Source organism: Cygnus olor, chromosome 1 (genome assembly GCF_009769625.2).
Source record: "Cygnus olor isolate bCygOlo1 chromosome 1, bCygOlo1.pri.v2, whole genome shotgun sequence".
NCBI classification, from domain to species: Eukaryota; Metazoa; Chordata; class Aves; order Anseriformes; family Anatidae; genus Cygnus; species Cygnus olor.
The window spans coordinates 132,726,000-132,744,431 of NC_049169.1; the positions used below are offsets into that span (position 1 = coordinate 132,726,000).

Genomic DNA, 18,432 nt, shown 5'->3' on the forward strand with positions numbered 1-18,432 from the left:
GAAATTATGTGCTATTTATGTCAAGTAGTGGAACCAACTTAAACAGCTCACGTTTAACTCCTTGGTGCTGGATTCACAGAGTGTCATCTGTTACCAAGAACCGATGCACTCTGAAACACCTACTTAAAAGAATTAGCTACTTAATAATTAAGATCCTCAGTATCTTCTGCATTAATCAAGACTGAAAGTGCAAAAATAAAGACAATCTTATATTTCTTCTGTTCCACAGTGGTTTGGCAACTTAGAGAGCTGAGGTTTTGGACCTCAGCTGAGAAGTCTTAAAGTTGCTTCAAAGTTGCATATCATTATGGTATGAGAATAAGACATATCTCATAAACTGGAGGAGGAAAAAAAAGCCAAACTATTCTTTATGAGCTCACTTCTGCAATTCTCATCACTTGCTGCAATAACTCCCATACATGAAAATTCTAATGAATGTGATTTAGTATGATTCTTTTCCAAAGCAACATATCACAATAATATTTTCTAACCCAGCACACTGTCTTTACTACCATTTTCTCAGTGCTTGTTATTTGAGTATAAGGTAACTAACTATCTTTGCTCAAGTAAAGCTTTAGGTTCCTTCACTTGTCTTTTAATGAAGTCTACGTGCATTTATGTCCCCCTGTTTAAATAAAACATTTAAAGTACTTCTAGATATTTAAAATCAATATATATGCCCCTTGTTTTGCTTAAAAAGACAAATATTTAAAATGCATTAAGACTTGGCTTCAGGCTTCTTTCTTTGTGCTTCTGGTAAATGCTAAAGCAGAAAAAAAAAAGAACACTTAAAACAGGGAGAAGCAAAGAATCCTCCATTGTCTGATAAATCAACCAAACAAGAATAATGAATTAAATTACAGGGAAGAATAAAATGCAAGGCAAGGCAAAGCAAATAGAAAGCTGCCACAAATGCTTTTAAAACCAGATCTTAGGAAAACAAAATTAACTTAGTTCAGGGAGATAAATGAAGTGACTGTATGTGCTGACTCTCTGTTTGCAATAAGGTATTTCATATGGCAGGTTTTAAAATAACTGAAAGCTTTCCCCACGTTATCCTGCGGTCCTTTCTCACACAACTAATACCATTGAAATTAATGAAACCATTCAATGACAGTTGGAGTTTCTAGTTGTTTTTTTAAATAATTCAACAGTAGTTTCTTAACACTAAGGAATTACTTAGTTTGGTACTAACCGTTGCATTGCAAGATCAGTGTTTGAACAGCTGGCCATCTCCTAGTCATAGATACATAAGCAGTAAAATATTTGTACTTGAAGGTATCACTGTAGTCCAGATGGTTCTTTCAAAAAGAAGATCTTAACATTAATTATAGTGATGTATACAGCAATGTATTTATCTGGTGTTTCCATGCAAATACATTGGCTCAGCAGAGGTTGATTGTGGGAGTATGCATAATGTTCATTGGCATTTAGGGATTTAATTGGTAAAGTTGGCCCCAATCTCAGCAATCTTTGACTAGATCAACTGTTCAGAAATTCACCAGGAGACATTGCATAATTTTACTTTTCCACATGTGCTACAGCTGACTCAGATGCCTGTATCCTATGGGCTTCCCCAGCATTCTTCCTGGTGAGGCTGGACTGATGGGCTGAGGCCAACTGTATGAAGTTCAACAAGGCCAAGTGCCAGGTCCTGCACCTGGGGCACAACAACCCCAAGCAGCGCTACAGGCTGGGAGAGGAGTGGTTAGAAAGCTGCCTGGCAGAGAAGAACCTGGGAGTGTTGGTTGATAGTCGGCTGAATATGAGCCAGCAGTGTGCTCAGGTGGCCAAGAAGGCCAACAGCATCCTGGCTTGCATAAGAAACAGTGTGGCCAGCAGGGCTAGGGAAGTGATTGTCCCCCTGTACTCGGCTCTGGTGAGGCCGCACCTCAAGTACTGTGTTCAGTTTTGGGCCCCTCGCTACAGGAAGGACATGGAGGTGCTCGAGCGAGTCCAGAGAAGGGCAACGAAGCTGGTGAGGGGTCTGGAGAACAAGTCTTAGGAGGAGTGGCTGAGGGAGCTGGGATTGTTCAGTCTGGAGAAGAGGAGGCTCAGGGGTGACCTTATTGCACTCTACAGTTACCTTAAAGGAAGCTGTAGCGAGGTGGGGGTTGGTCTATTCTCCCACGTGCCTGGTGACAGGACGAGGGGGAATGGGCTGAAGTTGCTCCAGGAGAGGTTTAGGTTGGATATTAGGAAGAACTTCTTTACCGAAAGGGTTGTTAGGCATTGGAATGGGCTGTCCAGGGAAGTGGTTGAGTCACCATCCCTGGAGGTCTTTAAAAGACGTTTAGATGTAGAGCTTAGTAACGTGGTTTAGTGGAGGACTTGTTAGTGTTAGGTCAGAGGTTGGACTAGGTGATCTTGGAGGTCTCTTCCAACCTGGATGATTCTGTGATTCTGTAATGCTATCAGCTATAACTGTAGTGGGGAGTTGTTCCAGAGTTAAAAGAATAGCCTGTCAGAATTATTCTTCTGTGATTCCTACTCCTCCTTAACTCTGCCTCACATAGGCCTAATCTAATTCCAGGAATAAAATTTTTGTTATCTCACTGCTGATTTTTAAAATCTCTGTCTTTTTGCTTCCTAGAAGAGAGTGAAAACGGGAGCATCTGACCGTCTACACATTATACTTTATGAACTGACTACAGAGCTCGAACTATGTGGTTTGCATTTGGGTTATGTCTAAATGTGAAGAGCTAACAGTACTTAAAATGTTGCTGGTAGGAGTCACAAAAAAATCAACAAATACAATTAGTGGAGCAGATAAATGTGCAACTTCTCAAATAGTATGCAACTTTATGTTCACATTTACAATAGCAGCAACCTCAGGGGCATCTCCGCTGCAAATGAGACAATGTTGGGGAGGTTTTTGAATATCACAGTTTACTGCCTTTCTTCATGTTTCCACAGACACAAGAGAAAACCACTAATGACTGCCTTTTACTTGCTTCCAAACCTCCATACCTTTCAGGGTAGGTGGTTAAAGCTCTCGATATGAGAGACTTAGAGGCAAGTCTCTCCAATGATTAGTCCCAGGAAAGTAATTGGAAATTTTTCAAAGCCTTCCAGGAAATCAAATAAGAGAAGCCAAATCAGGATTACCTACTGTGGTACCAGAGCAAAAGCAGAACATAAGGCTGATTTTGCTTAGCAGATCACCACTGATGTCTGCTGAAGACAGACTGTGGCTCTACTGGACTACTTACATCAAAAATATTCACTGATTTCTAACACTTTGTCTGGTTAATTCACACATTGTGTCATTTTAAAATTTACATAGTGTGTGCTGTTCAAAAGCCCTCACTCCAGAACTCTTATAAGTAATTGCGAAAATGTATTCATTTTGGCTTAGGTGTTTGAAAGAAGTTCTCTTTTTATTCTTAACCTTAATAACTGAAAAATATATTTTCAAAAGCAGTATCCCCAAACTGTATTACTAGGTCATTTCCAGTAAAAGCTTTGCCTTACATCTTTACACAATCATACGTGAAGCAATCCTACCATTCCTCCTGTGAATTAAAAGATCCTGAGGTATTGCAGGTTATCAAGATACCTTTCATCAACTGTGATGTAATAACCATCTGTAAGTGCTCTCAGCATACCTGAGTTCCTGGTATGGCATGCCATGATGCACACCATGAATGGCCAGTTTAAGAACTTGTTGGAGCATTTTGCATGCATGCAAATCCACCTATCAATTTTTTCTGTCCATGAGGTGTGAGAGAGAAGGGAGTAGCAGGTGCATCTCTGCATCTCCTCCCATTGAGGAGTTAAGGTTAAGTTGGCTGTATACCTGGACTCTGGAAATGGGAAGAACTCCCAGATTCCCTACCCTCATTATAGCCTCCCCTCTTACATTAAGGTCAAGATTTGACAAAGTTACACAGAAGGCTAACGTTACTGACAGAATGCTCATAATGAGCCTTGGACTTGCTTATTTTTTTTCATTAAATTCTATTTTTGTATGCTTAGATATATGTGAAGGTCTGTATGATGCTTCTATTCAGGATACAAGCAGCTATTACGAGACTTGGAGTTTACACAAGGCAAATTTCCCTGTAATAGAAAACCAGAAAGAAATACTGTTGAATTCACTTTATGTAGGATGTTGTGTGTGGGAAAGGGAGTGGCAGTAGAGGTAATCTGGTTTAGAGTTGATTCCAGACTTAAATCCTTTAATACAAACATCCTTATACCTTGAACCTTTAAATCGTAAAACCTAGATATGGAAACAAACACTGTGTCTCAGACCCACCCTTAAAATATATAGTAATTTGTAATATATTTTTTGGAGAGGATTATTGTTGTGTTATGCAAAGTGTGTATTCTATAGAAAGCTTGTTTGTTTTAAATGGAATAATGTGAGAAACGAAATCTTTGCAATTTAAACAATGCTGCTCATGTTCCATGTAAAAGCAGGAAACAGTATCATTTGCCTTGTTAAGAACTGTTTATTGAATGTAGTTTAAATGTCAGCTGAGGGGGTTGGTGTTTATTTTAATCATACTGCTTGAATAGGTGATCATTAAAAAGTTATTGTTCTCAGGTGTCATGAACACCATGCATTTCATAACCAAACATTTGACATTTTTGATTTTTTTTCTACCACTGGGTGAATCAATACATAGGCAGCTAAAGTGCCAGAGTAGTTTTCATTTCAGTCTTTTAAGAAAACTTAGCTAAAATTCCAGAGACAGAGCACATCAACATCATAGTTTTTTACAGGGGAAAACGCATTAGCTCGGTTTCTTCCAACCTAGATGATTCTGTGATTCTGTGATACATTGTGTTGACCTATCTGTCCTAAGACTGACAGCTCACTTAAGTACCATAGGTAAAATAAGATACTTATTATTCCATCATTATTTCTTGTCCTGTCATTAGCCTCAAATTTCAAATGTTGATGGGAAACTCCATGACTCATAGAGGAATAGAATAGCTTGTAAACCAATACTGAAGAAATAACTGTTATGATCAAGTATTGCTGAGATCATACTTTGCTTCTCTGCTGTACACTGAAGCATTCCCTCTCAAACCATTTTTCAGTCATACTGTTATTACAGCATGACACTGTCATGAGTAGTAAGTACCAAGTGGATCACTTTATACTAATCATGTCTTCAAAACTGAAGCAACTATTAGTAAATAACAGTGGTTCATTTATTCACTTGATTTTTTTCCAAATTTATGCCTTTCCTACATATTTTTTCAGGACCTTTCTAGCAATTGGTTTTTATCAGAAAAACTGTTTATGAAAGCTGGTGCATTTTATAATTTTGTGTTTCCATGGAGAAGAATGGTGGCCTGATAAACAGATGAATGAAGGTCTGAGAGAGCAGAAGACAATTCATAATATTCTATCTCAAATATTGGCATAATAGTTCTTGGTGTGGAAATATGGGAAAATTATGCTGCCATTCATGCTTGTGCAAGAACAGTGGCTTAGGACCAGTGTTGTATTGTATTGTATCCATACCTGCAAAGGTGTGTCAAGGGTTGCATACTGAGAAACTATAGGGCAGGAACAACTTATTCCTATTTCTTCAAGAAGTCATTGACCTGTACACAGCTTCAGGCATTTCAGAGATGATAAAATATTTTTCTTTATGTAAGACATAAATTTCACCATTTACTATTTTGCTATTTACCATTTACCATAGCACGGCTACACCATTTAATACAAAATAAATATTTTTGTCCTGGGTGGTATATTATTTGACAAAGTATTTATGCAAAGCTCCTGCTATAACTTTGCCCTAGAAACAATCAAGCTGGTCGATATTGAGACGTGCTTCGTGTGCCCTGAGCTGACTCTGCCCTGGGCTGTAAAATTAAATATAAAATCTTTACCCAGTCTGGTTAAACTTTGCTATAGTCAATTTTTAGAGCAGTAATGCTGCAAGGCACACAATCCAGAAAGGAAACTACTTAATGTTTCTATATTTCCTTCTTTCTATTAATCTAAAACAATTAAAGACATGTTCAAGACCATCTTTTGACTATAGTTTGTATGGTCATTAATGTCTTGTTCCTGTTGGGTACTAAACTTTCTGGCCTTATCCATTAGCTGCTCTTAACTACTGAAGTCAACACAACTGTTACTATGCTTAAGTGCTTTGTTGAATCAGGGCCAGAGCGCTCAGAAACTGGTAAGATCAATGCCCCAGCAAGAGAAAAGAAACAAAAAACGTGGCCAGTCACAAGTAATCATTGCAGTTTTGCTGTATGAAACATCAGCTTTAGCAATACATAATAGATCCATGGGCTTAGCTACATGCAAAACCAATTCCTTCAGTAATTTTCTTACTGAATAGCTTCACAGAAATTATAGTCTGTTTATGGCATTCTGTTTGAAGAAAGGTTAGGTTGGAATGAAGATAGCAGGTTTTCATATGGCAAATTATCTTCCAAACTTTGATAACAACCATTTTGCACATGCAGTTAATATGTTAATTATAAATGTGTATAGAGGGTGGGGGTGTGTGGGGGTGTGTGTGCCAGCTCAGTTTCCTGAAGTAATGACAAGAAATACACCTCAGAACATAATTTATTTACAGGAATACTTTTAAATGTATGCTTTCTCTTTTTATTCAATTAATATTTTTATGCTGCCGAGTAAAGCTTTTTAATCTATGTTTATATTCTTAACTTTTTTTTTTTTTTAACCATATTTAATTCTAATGGGGAAACCTATCAGATACTGCTTATTAATTATTTCAAATCCTGTTGCTCTCCAGCAATCAGCTGTTGTGGTTTGGCCCAACAGGCAGCTAACCACTTCACAACCATTCATTCACTAACTCCATGCCACAGTGGGATGGTGGAGAGAATTGAAAAAAAAAGGGCAAAAAACTCACAGGTTGAGATAAAGACAGTTTAATAAGGCAGAAAAAGAAGGGAAAATAATAATAATAATGATGATAAAAGAAAGTACAAAGTGAAGCACAATGAAATTGCTCACCACCTGCTGACCAATGCCCAGCCCGTCCCTGACCAGTGGCACCCACCTCATACAACCCCCCCAGTTTTATTGTTCCACATGATGCCACGTGGTGTGGGACATCCCTTTGGCCAGCCTGGATCAGCTGTCCTGGCTGCGTCCCCCTAGCTCCTTGTGCACCCCCACCCTTCTTGCTGGCAGGGCAGCACAAGAAGCTGAAAAGTCCTTGGCTCTGTGTAAACACTGCACTGTAACATCTAAAAGATTGGTGTCTTATCAACATTATTCTCATCCTAAGTTCAAAACACAGTGCCACACCAGTTACTAGGTAAAGAATTATCCCAGCTGAAGCCAGGACAATGTTAGTGTGTTTACCAATGCCAAACATTTTTCTTGCAATTAAGCCTTCATTTTTGCTGCTGTTGTTGAACAAGTCTGCTTTGAAATGTTGTTTTCCATCAAATCCCATTTGATTTTTCTTTCCAGTAAGTTTCTATGATTTGGTTGCCCACACAGTAGTACTGTCACAGCTGGCATTAATTGGCATTTTTATACTAAATTGCAGGCAGACATCATTCAACAGCCACCCATCAAATGGAACAATATAGAACTATAGGGCTGAAACACTTCTACAGCAGAGACTGTTACCATTATCACCACTTGACAGGCATGGAGCAGAGGTAGGGAGGTAAGAAGTGCTTTGCCTAAAGACTTCCAGCCAACGTGCAGCACAGCTAACCCCAGTACCCAAAACAATCTGACGCAATTTACTTGCTGTAGATTAAAGGAATACAAAGAAATGTGTGCCTCTTAAATTTTTGTACCTAGTCTCCTAGAGTGGTAGTAGGTGGTTGTGGTATTGATGATGCTGGGCTGCGTGAACAAACTTCACTGCTGCTCCTGCCCATGCTTATGTTGATTATCTATCTACAAAGCAGACTTCTGTTCCTCTTGATTGTCAAGTTGGCAACCTTCTGTCAAGTTGGCACCCTTCAGGAGCAGTAAATATAACGTGGAAAAAAGTATTTGAGGCAAAGAAAGGAGCTGTCCGTAGTAACATGGCAGAAAAAAGAAACCACATTAGATGAAATTATTCACACTGCTGGCAGTACTGGAAATGTATAGCAAGATAAATATGTGGAAAGTGTTGGCAAAGAAGAGGAAGAGACATTACTTATTTTATTTAGTTTATTTTTCAGAAATGTATTTTTCAGAAAATGTAGAATCATTTAAACCAGAAAATCCAGCTCTGAAAAGTTGCAGGATTACCTGGCATTGTGTTGGGTGATTTTTCTAAGTGAATCTCAAAACTTCAGATGCTGTCTGGAGATTATGAGATCTAGCAGATGTAAAATGTAGGCCAAGGGCATTCCTATTAACTGTCATGCAGAATATGTTGCAGTATTTTAAGCAAAACTTTTCGATACACGGTGTTTAAATTGTGCATAGAAACCAGAACTTTTCAAAGTGGCAAACTGAGGTACTTGTCATTAATTGACTTGTAATTAATTGACATTAATAATATTTTGAGATGCTTTAACTGTTTTTTTTTTTTTTTTAAAAGCTACATAATAAATGTGCACTTTCCTCAAACATAAATCTGAAATATATTTATTTTATTAGAATGGAACAGAAGAGTTTAGGTTACAGAGGGGGAGAAAGAAGATAAATTTGGCAAAGGACATCTTCATAAATACAGTGAAAGCTTTGTGTATTCATTTGAAAATAAAGGCTGTTTTTAGTTGGAACATAAGAAGGAGGGAATCAAAACAGACATCTTTTCAACATGCTTTAGAGCAAGCCCAGATCACTACATTTCTAGTTAGAGATATGAGATGTCTGTTCAACAAAGTTAGAAGGAAAAGAGCTAAGCATACGTGGAATGTTAAGAACATGCTCATGTGATGCCTGTATAGGAGTGTTTTTATTAGTCTAGGAACTCATTTTATACTTCAGAAAATTTACCTTAAAAATCATAGCAAAAATAATTAACATTAGCTATTAATTTCTTTAGGAGGATTAGTTCTGTGCAACTGTCTGAAACATCAAGAAGTCTTTGATTTGGGCAGCTAAAGATCATGTCCATGTCAGTAACTTTAGGTGATTTCTTGAAGTGACTTATGTAAAATATTTTTATGGTTTGCCTTTTTCTTTTTTTTTTTGGTAAAGAAGTAATTGAACAAAAGTACAAACAAAAGTACAAACAAAAGCACAAAAGTAACTGTTTGAGTAATCTGCTTGCAGTAAAAGTTCTTTAAGGAGTTCTTACTTAAGTGACTATTCTATTGACTAACTTCACAAGCTTAGAGATGCTTGAAAGTCCTTCAAGTCACGTGTTTCTATGCAAATATTTTCAGTGCTGGGAAAGATGATTGCTTGCAGTTTGTGCTTAGTGGATCAGTCTTTTTACTGTCAAATGGCATGCTTTCTAATCAGAAGAACAAGGGAGTTACCAAACTTTCGACAGACTTCCAATTGGAAGGACAGAATCAAGAAAACTCCTAACTATTAAGAGGAAGATGGATTTTATACAAAAAAAAAAAAGTTTTTATAATGTGATATATCAGAGAAAAATGTGAAATATCCAAGAACTGAAATGAAGGATTTTGCCATTTCTTTGCAGTGTTATGTTCCCATTCTAGAAGGGTTAGCAGAGCTTTCTGATAAAACTGCCAGAAATCAGTCCCAGTAGATACTGGATATTCTGTAAATATTAACTACTCAAATGACTTTTCGGAAGAAGTTATGGCTGTGGATTACAGTTTATTAACTTCAGCTGGACTTAATGCAGAACCATTAGCTTTGGAGATAGTGACTGACATTTAACTAGGCTGCAGCTTGAACTGTTCAGTACCTGTTGCTGAGTTTCTAATGGACAGCTGAAAAGAAAAATCTTAATAAAATTACATTAGTGATCTCAATGGAAGGAGAAAAGAAGGCTAGGATAAGCTTTTCTTTTGCATGTGCTGTAAACACAGAGTGAGTTGCATAAATGCTAAACTCTAGAGCCATAAACTTTATAAGCAATTTCATGAAAAAATGTGTATTTTCATCTTTTTTTTTATTTTAATTGAAGTCTCTTATGTGGCTTTTTAGATCATTCCATACATCTTGCATCATTATGCTTTAAAAAACAAAAAAAAGATTTTCTAAAGCAATCTTGTCATTTAATAAGTATACTTCATTCATATATATACACTTTGAGTTCTTCATGCCTCTGGTTCTATTTAATTTAAAAATGTCCAACTTTTCCCGATTTTTGGAAAAGTTTCTGTCTCAAGTAGGACCTATTTTTCTGTTATGTTTCAGTTTTGCAACCCAAATTACTCAAGCTTCATGAAGATGAAAACTGAAGAAGTCTTAGTATTGAAAATAAAAGTATAGAGAAGTCAAAAAGACCCCCTCTAATGAAAAATTTTGATTAAACTTAGCTGTTGCTGTTAGAATAGATTCCAGTTAGTAGCTGATGATGTACATATATATAAATATGCATGCAAAACGCTTTGTGAAATAACTTTAATTACATATTGACTCAAAATAAAGAAAGTCTTGTCTTTTCAATATAGGTTGTTATGAGAATACCAGGATTCCTTTGTTCATTTTGTTTAAATATAAAAATATGAAATTGTGGTTATTAAAAACATTCATCCTATATTTACAGTCCCAAGTTAATAGGACAAACAAGAGTGACATAAAAAGTTTTTTTAACCTCTTCCTGATTTTCTAGCTCAAATAGATAGGTTATTTGGAACCACAGCTGTTTATGAATGACTGACTAAGGGTTTGCTAATGCACAAGAGGAGAATTAGGAAGGAAGGCAAGAACTGTGAGAGGGCAGAAGCTGCTGAAAAGCTCACAAAAGAAATAGATGTGGAGCTGCAATAGAATCCAAACAGCTTTCTGCAGTGCCAGAAGCTGCAAATACCAAATATTTTGGATGACAACTGATTTAATTACATTTCTGGAAAAAGGCATAGTGAAACTCTGGACTGATATATCTGGGTGCTGAGTTGATGTAAGCTCTTGATTCTTGGTATTTTGTAGCTTTACAAAGATCAGTCTACCTTACATGCAGATAGTTTAAAATGATAAGTTCTGATTATCAGATAATATGCAATCAATAAAAGATTTCATTAATGCAATCACTATGGTCATTTGGCACAGACTGCACATTGTTAATATAGTCAGATTAATATAGCACACAACACTTTCAGATCCTGGGAGAGGGGTGCAAGCAGGTGATAGGCAATAATTGAGTGAACTGGAACAGATAAAATCAGATGAAACCTACTTCCAAGTGCACTGTGATTGTGTCTTCATCCAAGAGGCATATCAAATGGGAAAAGCCCTGCAACCAAGAGGCGAGTGAAAGCATATCCAGTTATTTATTTGTTTCTAAGTGTGAGGGAATAATCACAAGGCAACAATTTATTTCTTTAAACATTTCTTTTTGAGAGCATTTGGACTTCTGAAGAAAACATGCAAATAATTAGCATACATGTTGTTATGAAGCCAAGTGCTACAAAAATCTATTTCAAGGAGGTTTCTCATCAGTCTTTTACTAGAATACTATTTGAGCTAGTTTCAGACATTACTTATTTTCTCTTTAATTTATAATCCTTCCTTTCTGCATCTAACTTGCTTACAGCAGTCTAATGCCAGACCAGCCCTAAGGGCAGCAAAGATATTTGTTTTCCCTCTTGAAACCCACAATTGGGCACTTGGCATTAGTGGCTATGTCATACCAAGTTAATTAATAATATCAGACACGTAATTTTGCATCCTCTGTATAAAGATGGAGGAGAACTAAATCCTGAAAAAAAAATGACAATATATTTGTACTACCTGATGAGTTTTTCTTCTTTTGTCTAATTCTTTATTGCTCTTTGGTTTGCTTCCTTATGCAATCAGTATTGAGAAAAACAGCTATAAATTATTATGCTTATCCCTATAGTTATTTGTAGGGCTCTCAAAAAGCGAAGAGCTGGAAGTTGCTTGAAAGCTTATGTTTGAAAACATAGTGCTGTAAGTTTTGTCACTCAAGACTTTGGTATTACTCCTAAGAGTCAGAGATAGAATTTTATTTGGGCAGATACAGGACAGGTCTTATGATACTTTCTGAAAGGACAAATCTCAGGGTTTTGCAGGCATTTTCACATACCTCCAGGCACAGATTTCTCAAGTAGTGCCAGACAGCAGTGTTGCAATGCTCTGACGATATAAACAGTCATGGGCAGTTGGCACAAAGTCATTCTGTTCATTTACAAGATATTCAGAAGGAGGAGCATTGAGATTATTTTTAATACATCCTTAGATGCTTACATTTCTGAAAATGCTAATTCTCTATTTTTAAAGTTAACATGTTAGCTGATATATGGCTTAAATTACATAACTGTGTAATACTTTCTCCATTTTATTAATGTGTGCTTATGAACAAGTGAGGAATTACCAACTCTAGAATACTTAAAATTCCTATATATATTCATATATATACACATATGCGTGTGTATATATATATACACACATATATATGCGTGTATATATATATATAAAAGATTGAGAAGTTGCAATGGTGAAAGTGTAATTATGTCTTCTCCTCTTTTTTTGAACCATTTAGATATCAACATGAATCAATTCCAAGTCCACTGGTTACTGGAGTCCTGTGCACACAATGACACCAAGGGACTTGGGAAAGTAACTGAGCTGACTTATGTAAGTCTCCATTCAGACTTGTGCTTGACTCTTGTTGTGGTTTAGCCCGGCTGGCAGTCAAACACCACACAGCCGTTCGCTCACCCTCCCCCCTCCCTCTCCGGGATGGGGGAGAGAAACGGGAAAGTGAAGCCTGTGAGTTGAGATAAAGACAGTTTATTAAGACAGGGAAAAGAATAACAACAACAATAATAATAATAATAGTATTAATAGTAATAATGTGTACGAAATAAGTGATGCACAATGCAATTGCTCACCACCCGTTGACCGATGCCCAGCCTATCCCCGAGCAGCCGACCCCCCTCCACCCCGGCTAGCCACCCCTATATATTGTTCAGCATGACGTCAGATGGTATGGAATACCCCTTTGGCCAGTTTGGGTCAGCTGTCCTGGGTCTGTCCCCTCCCAGCTCCTGCTGCATCCCTAGCCTGCTCGCTAGCAGGACAGAGAGAGGCTGAAAAGTCCTTGGCTTGGTGTAAGCACTGCTCTACAACAGTTAAAACATCAGCATGTTATCAGCGCTCTTCTCATTCTAATCCAAAACATAGCACCCTGCCAGCTACTAGGAGGAAAATTAACTCTGTCCTAACTGAAACCAGGACAACTCTGAATAGCTTCTAAACAGCAAGAGAAAGGGTGGTTCTGTAACATAACACAGCATGTTTCATACTATATTTCACATATAAGTAATCATAGAATAGAATCATAGAATGGCTCCGGTTGGAAGGGACCTTAAAGACCATTCAGTTCCAATCCCCCCACCATGGGCAGGGATACCTTCCACTACATCAGGTTGCACAGGGCCTCGTCCAAACTGGTCTTGAATGACTGTAGGGATGGGGTATCCACAATTTCTCTGGGCAAGCTCTTCCAGTGCTTCACCACCCTCTGAGTGAAGAATCAGTAAGAATAAGTAAGAATGCTTCTTTTTTACTTTCTTCTTGTGCAAAAGATAGAAATGATGCATCTGGAGTACTGTTTGTTTGTTTGTTTGTTTTGTTGTTGTTGTTTTAAATCCAAGCCAAGCTAAAGTCATAATGCTTTGTTGGTGCTATTCAGAAAACAAGAGCAGACAAATTTATAGCTAAGTACCTATATATTTCTACAGCATATAGAACACAGGGCTTGATTTATAATTAGAACTGTAAGACTATCAAAGTGTAAATACTGACAAGTAATAATAGTAATTAATAAGCTAGGTTTCCTTTTAGACATGCGGGTGTGTTTCACAACCCTGAGGAGAATAATAGAATTAGAAAAACAGAACAGTAGTTGAAAAATACTAGAAATTAAATCTGAAAGTTGCACAGATATCAGATAAGGAGAAAAGATCCATGTAAGTACATGTCAGATCAAATATATATTACAGTGTCAGTTCTTCATACTTATATTGTTGGTAATCTAGCATCATCTAGACATCATATTGTATCTGCAACACATTATTTGAAAAACACAATACTGTGATGAGTGCATCATAATTGATTTAGTGGGTTATGTTGAATGGAATAAAACATAATTCACCTTTACTTCTTACCATGAACTGTACTACCAGATCAATTCAGTGGAGTTAATGGCATGTAAAAGTAGAGTAAATCATAAGAAACAGTTTCTCACGCAAGAAGCTGTTAGCTTGTAAGATTTATTACTTCATGGGGTTAGCAAAGCAATTATTAGCAGTGAATTAAAAAATGATTGTAATATAATGCTATGATCAATCAGTCTCAGTATTTCAAGGTATGCCCATGAAGATAGGAGAAAGTTTGTATTTAATAAGTTTAGTTCCACTTGAGGTCAAGATAGACTCTTTGTACATCTGGCCAATACGCTGTGGGATTGGTTCATTTATTTCTATCAGTCATTTTACAGCAATCTGTTCAATCTACTTTGTGAAACTGTGTGTTTCTTTTGAGGGCTCATTTTTATTACAAACTCTCAGAAGAAGACTGATGCTACAAAGGGTTTGATAGTCAGTATAATTGTTCAAGATGTATATAGGCCTTAGGTTCTGAGTGTTGAGCATTTGGTTTCTGGTCCATGGTTTTATGGACATTGAAATTAGACCATTTGCTATTCTCAGAGTGTACTTTGAGATGCATTTGAAGCCTCCTAAAATTCAGCCCAAACCCCAAATTACAGGCAGGTATCTGTTTTAATGAGTGAATGGGAAACATTGGTTACAGGGAATAGCCTGAAATCTTGCCTAAATACACTATCATCTTAAAACAAAGGTCTACTTACAGTCATTTGTAAAGTAAAGGAACAGTTCTGTTTGTCTGTTTTGTTTTTCTTAAAAAAAAATAAACAATACAGTTACAGTTTAAGTAGGAATCAAACCTGTTATAATACTCTCACAGCAGGTGGAAGATGGAGAATCAAGTCCTTTCTGAGCCCAATCTCTATATCCCATTGAAAATGACCTTCAAAGTGAAGTTTTGACTAACTTGGCTTGGGATTCACTTCCAAAAAAACAGGGAGTTGTGTAGAAAAACCTTGGAGACTAGTGATTCTGAAGTGAAAGAAAGAAAGATCTAAAAGACAGTGAAAGACTTGGGTCCCTAGCCAGAAAGGTAGTATTGGACATTCTCCTAGAAAAAAATAAATAAAGCAAACAAACAAAAAAACAACTTTTTTTCTTCTTATAATTTGATTTGTGCTAAAGCTTTCAGGCTGTGATTTTCAAATATACTTTAGACAACATTAAGAAGTTAGAAGGACACTTACACTTTGTGTAAAGTTTTTTCAGTCACTGTCTTTAAAAGGAGTATTGCGCTTTGCAAAACAGCTGTGGAGTTTATCTTCTTGATGATAATATAGAAATAGATAATGTACTAAAGGGGAAAAAAAAGTTCATCTATAATGCCACACTGACTTTGAATGCACTTTAAAAAAGTTAAATGTAGATGAAGCCTGTCATTTACAGCAACTTAACTCAGCCTTCTTACATTTATTTAATTCAATTAGCATTTACATCGTCACATTGCTACCCCCACTGCCATCATGTCAGAGACTGTTCTAAATGTTAGATGTTAGTTGCTTTGATAGCATGGTGAAGGAACTGTATAGAAAGGAAAGGCATGTCGAAATGCCATGCTAATGTATTTTACTACTGAAAATAATCATAACATATGCAATGTTTGCTTTGTTGACTGAGTAAAAACTATGTTGGCATGTGTTAAGCATATCAGGAAAATATTTTATTGGAGAAAGCTTTTCATCTTCTGCCAATTTTATTTTTCACTTTTTTTCTTTTCTTTTTTTTTTTTTTTTCCCTAGGGATCTATTTGCATCATGTTCTCTTTTTGTTTTTGCTGTTACAGGAGAACTACATGATTCTGAAGAACCTGTCGTTTGCATGCAAATATAAAGTAACTGTTTTGCCTGCAAAATCTAAAGGTCGTTTTAAGGCTGAGAGTATTTTCTTTGTCACCCCACCTTGCTCTGCATTTAAAGAAAAAAACCACAAGCACATTAATTGTCCTGCTGAAGGAGGTAAGACATGATCTGGAGAACTTGCCAAATAGTTTCAAACGTACTTACAATCACCAAGAAAAGTCTTTAATGAAATTCTAAAATAGTATATAAAAGATTCAGAAGAAAAAAAAAAAAGAGATGATTAATGCTTATGTGAAAAATCAACTAAAATACATAGCAATATAGATTTAAGTTGCCACATTCCTGTTAATTAGGTAAGAATTTTAGTGAACTGGTTATGAACACATGATGGCACTTGTTATTACATAGTTTTTAGTGCAAGGAGAAAGTTTCTCAGTTACATTAACTATAATAATGAATGACAGATGTAAACATAATTATGCTGGCATGATCCATCTTTTGAATGTTTTGCTACTGATGCAAGCTGCTTTTTCAGTTTGATTTTGTTTAGGTTAATGCTTCTCTTAAATAACAAATAAAGGTGCTCATACCTGGTAGAGTGTAGCTACAATTCAAGGTGTAGCTAAAAGATTATGGTAAATCACAGAATCATGGAGATGTTTGTTAAAAAGGATCTCTAATCTCAGCTAATCCAGCCATGCACTTCAAGCAGGGCTATTGCCAGCACTAGGTCAGGTCAGCCATAGCTTTGTGAAGACAAAGTTTCCAGCATTACAGTTTTCTTCCTGGGCAACTGCAACTGAAGCATACATTTCACCTAAACAGAGTGCCCCTATTAAATTGTACTACAGTTTTAGAGCATGAATTTTACTTTTTGCCTGCATCATGGAGATCTAAGGGTTTTCTTGTGGTCCCAAAACTGAAAAATAGCTCAGATATTCTGAAATACAGAGGACCCACAGGATGGTTCCCTGTGAATAGGTGTTTATAATTTTATGTGGCATTGGCTTTTCTTTCTGTCATCTGTAGCTGACGGAACTGGATTTGAAGTTTGAATTTGGCCCAAAACACCAATGGAATATATCAACGATAGGCTTTGGTTAAAACTGAAAATGTAATGGCAGAAAGCTGGCAGGATACTGGACAACATCAGAAAGAGAGCTCTGTCTGACCTTGAGTTGCAAAATTAAATTAACATTATTGAATGTTATCTTTCAAAGTTTAGCTTATCTTTCTGCTTTCCAAATTTATAGTGCCAGTTCTACCAAAAGTGTTGGCCAAACCCGAGAACCTATCTGCATCTTTCATTGTTCAGGAAGGTAACATCACTGGTCATTTTTCCTGGAAGATATCTAAGGCAGTCCTTCACCAGCCCATGACAGGGTTTCAAGTCACATGGGCAGAAGTAACCACAGAAAGTCGACAGAACAGCTTGCCCAACAGCATCATTTCGCAGTCACAGATACTGCCAGCAGTAAGTTGTTTGTTAATTTCCTTTTCTATTGCATTCATAACTGCATGCATACGCGGCATACTTTTAATTTTTAGTGGTAACGCGGATGTCACACATAGCATTCTCTCACTCTGTGGACAAGTTGGGGCAGGAGGTGCTTTAATTTTTCCTCCTTGTTGGAAATACAAAGCACAGCTACTCTTCTCGATGGCACATCAAACATTTTAATGTGCACAATTGTCAAATTAACAGACATTATCTGAGAAATGCCTAAAGGGAGGAAAAGATCATCTGTGTGTAGCAATAAATGTTTTTTATTTTCTTTTGATGATCAGGCTGTTCAGCTTGGTGGCTACTATAGTTTTACTAATTATTTGGCATCCATGTCCATAAATTTGATGGATTTAACCAATTTTTTTTCCCTTTGAGTCACTCTTTGCTCTAAGAGAAGTAAAAATCACTTTCCCCTCTGTGAATATGCGCTATTGTCTGATAGACAAGTAAGTTGAGGAATACTAGATTTCACTGTTTACTGAAAGTATTACAATGATTTATTTGAATTCTTCCCCCTATTTGCTTTAAGACGGCCCTTGCTATTTCAATTCCTCTAGCAGAAGCAAATGAAGAGCACTTCTTTCAGACTGCCTTGCCAGATTCACCAGAGTTCATTCAGACTCAGTTGCCAGATCCACCAGAGTCAACAAAAGGACTTAAGTAGCTGGCCTTGATCCAAAGTCTACTAACAATGTTGGGAGTCTTTCCACGCACTTCAGGGATGTGGATCAAAGCAGCTGTCTCAAGCAGAACAGACTGAAAATCTTTCCACAACATTTGTTTTATAAAAGAATGCATAAAATGTTTTCTTGGACACATCTTGCATTCAACACATTTTCCACAAGTCCAAGACAAGGTTCCCACAATTTTATCTTAATTCCTAGCAGACTGCCCTAAGGCTATGCCCCCTGTGTTTGAAAGCATGTTTTTCTC

General features: G+C 36.8%; 1 protein-coding gene across 1 annotated transcript in view; it reads left to right on the forward strand.

The window, feature by feature from the left end:
• The window catches only part of ANOS1 (anosmin 1), a gene marked incomplete at its 5' end in the record, with an annotated part of 114,962 nt that overhangs the window by 88,449 nt on the left and 8,081 nt on the right, over positions 1-18,432 (forward strand). Inside the window, 3 exons of the mRNA XM_040566171.1 lie at positions 12,564-12,658; positions 15,977-16,148; positions 17,246-17,466. Of these exons, the coding sequence (XP_040422105.1) occupies positions 12,564-12,658; positions 15,977-16,148; positions 17,246-17,466 (488 nt within the window). The remainder of the gene's footprint in view (positions 1-12,563; positions 12,659-15,976; positions 16,149-17,245; positions 17,467-18,432) is intronic.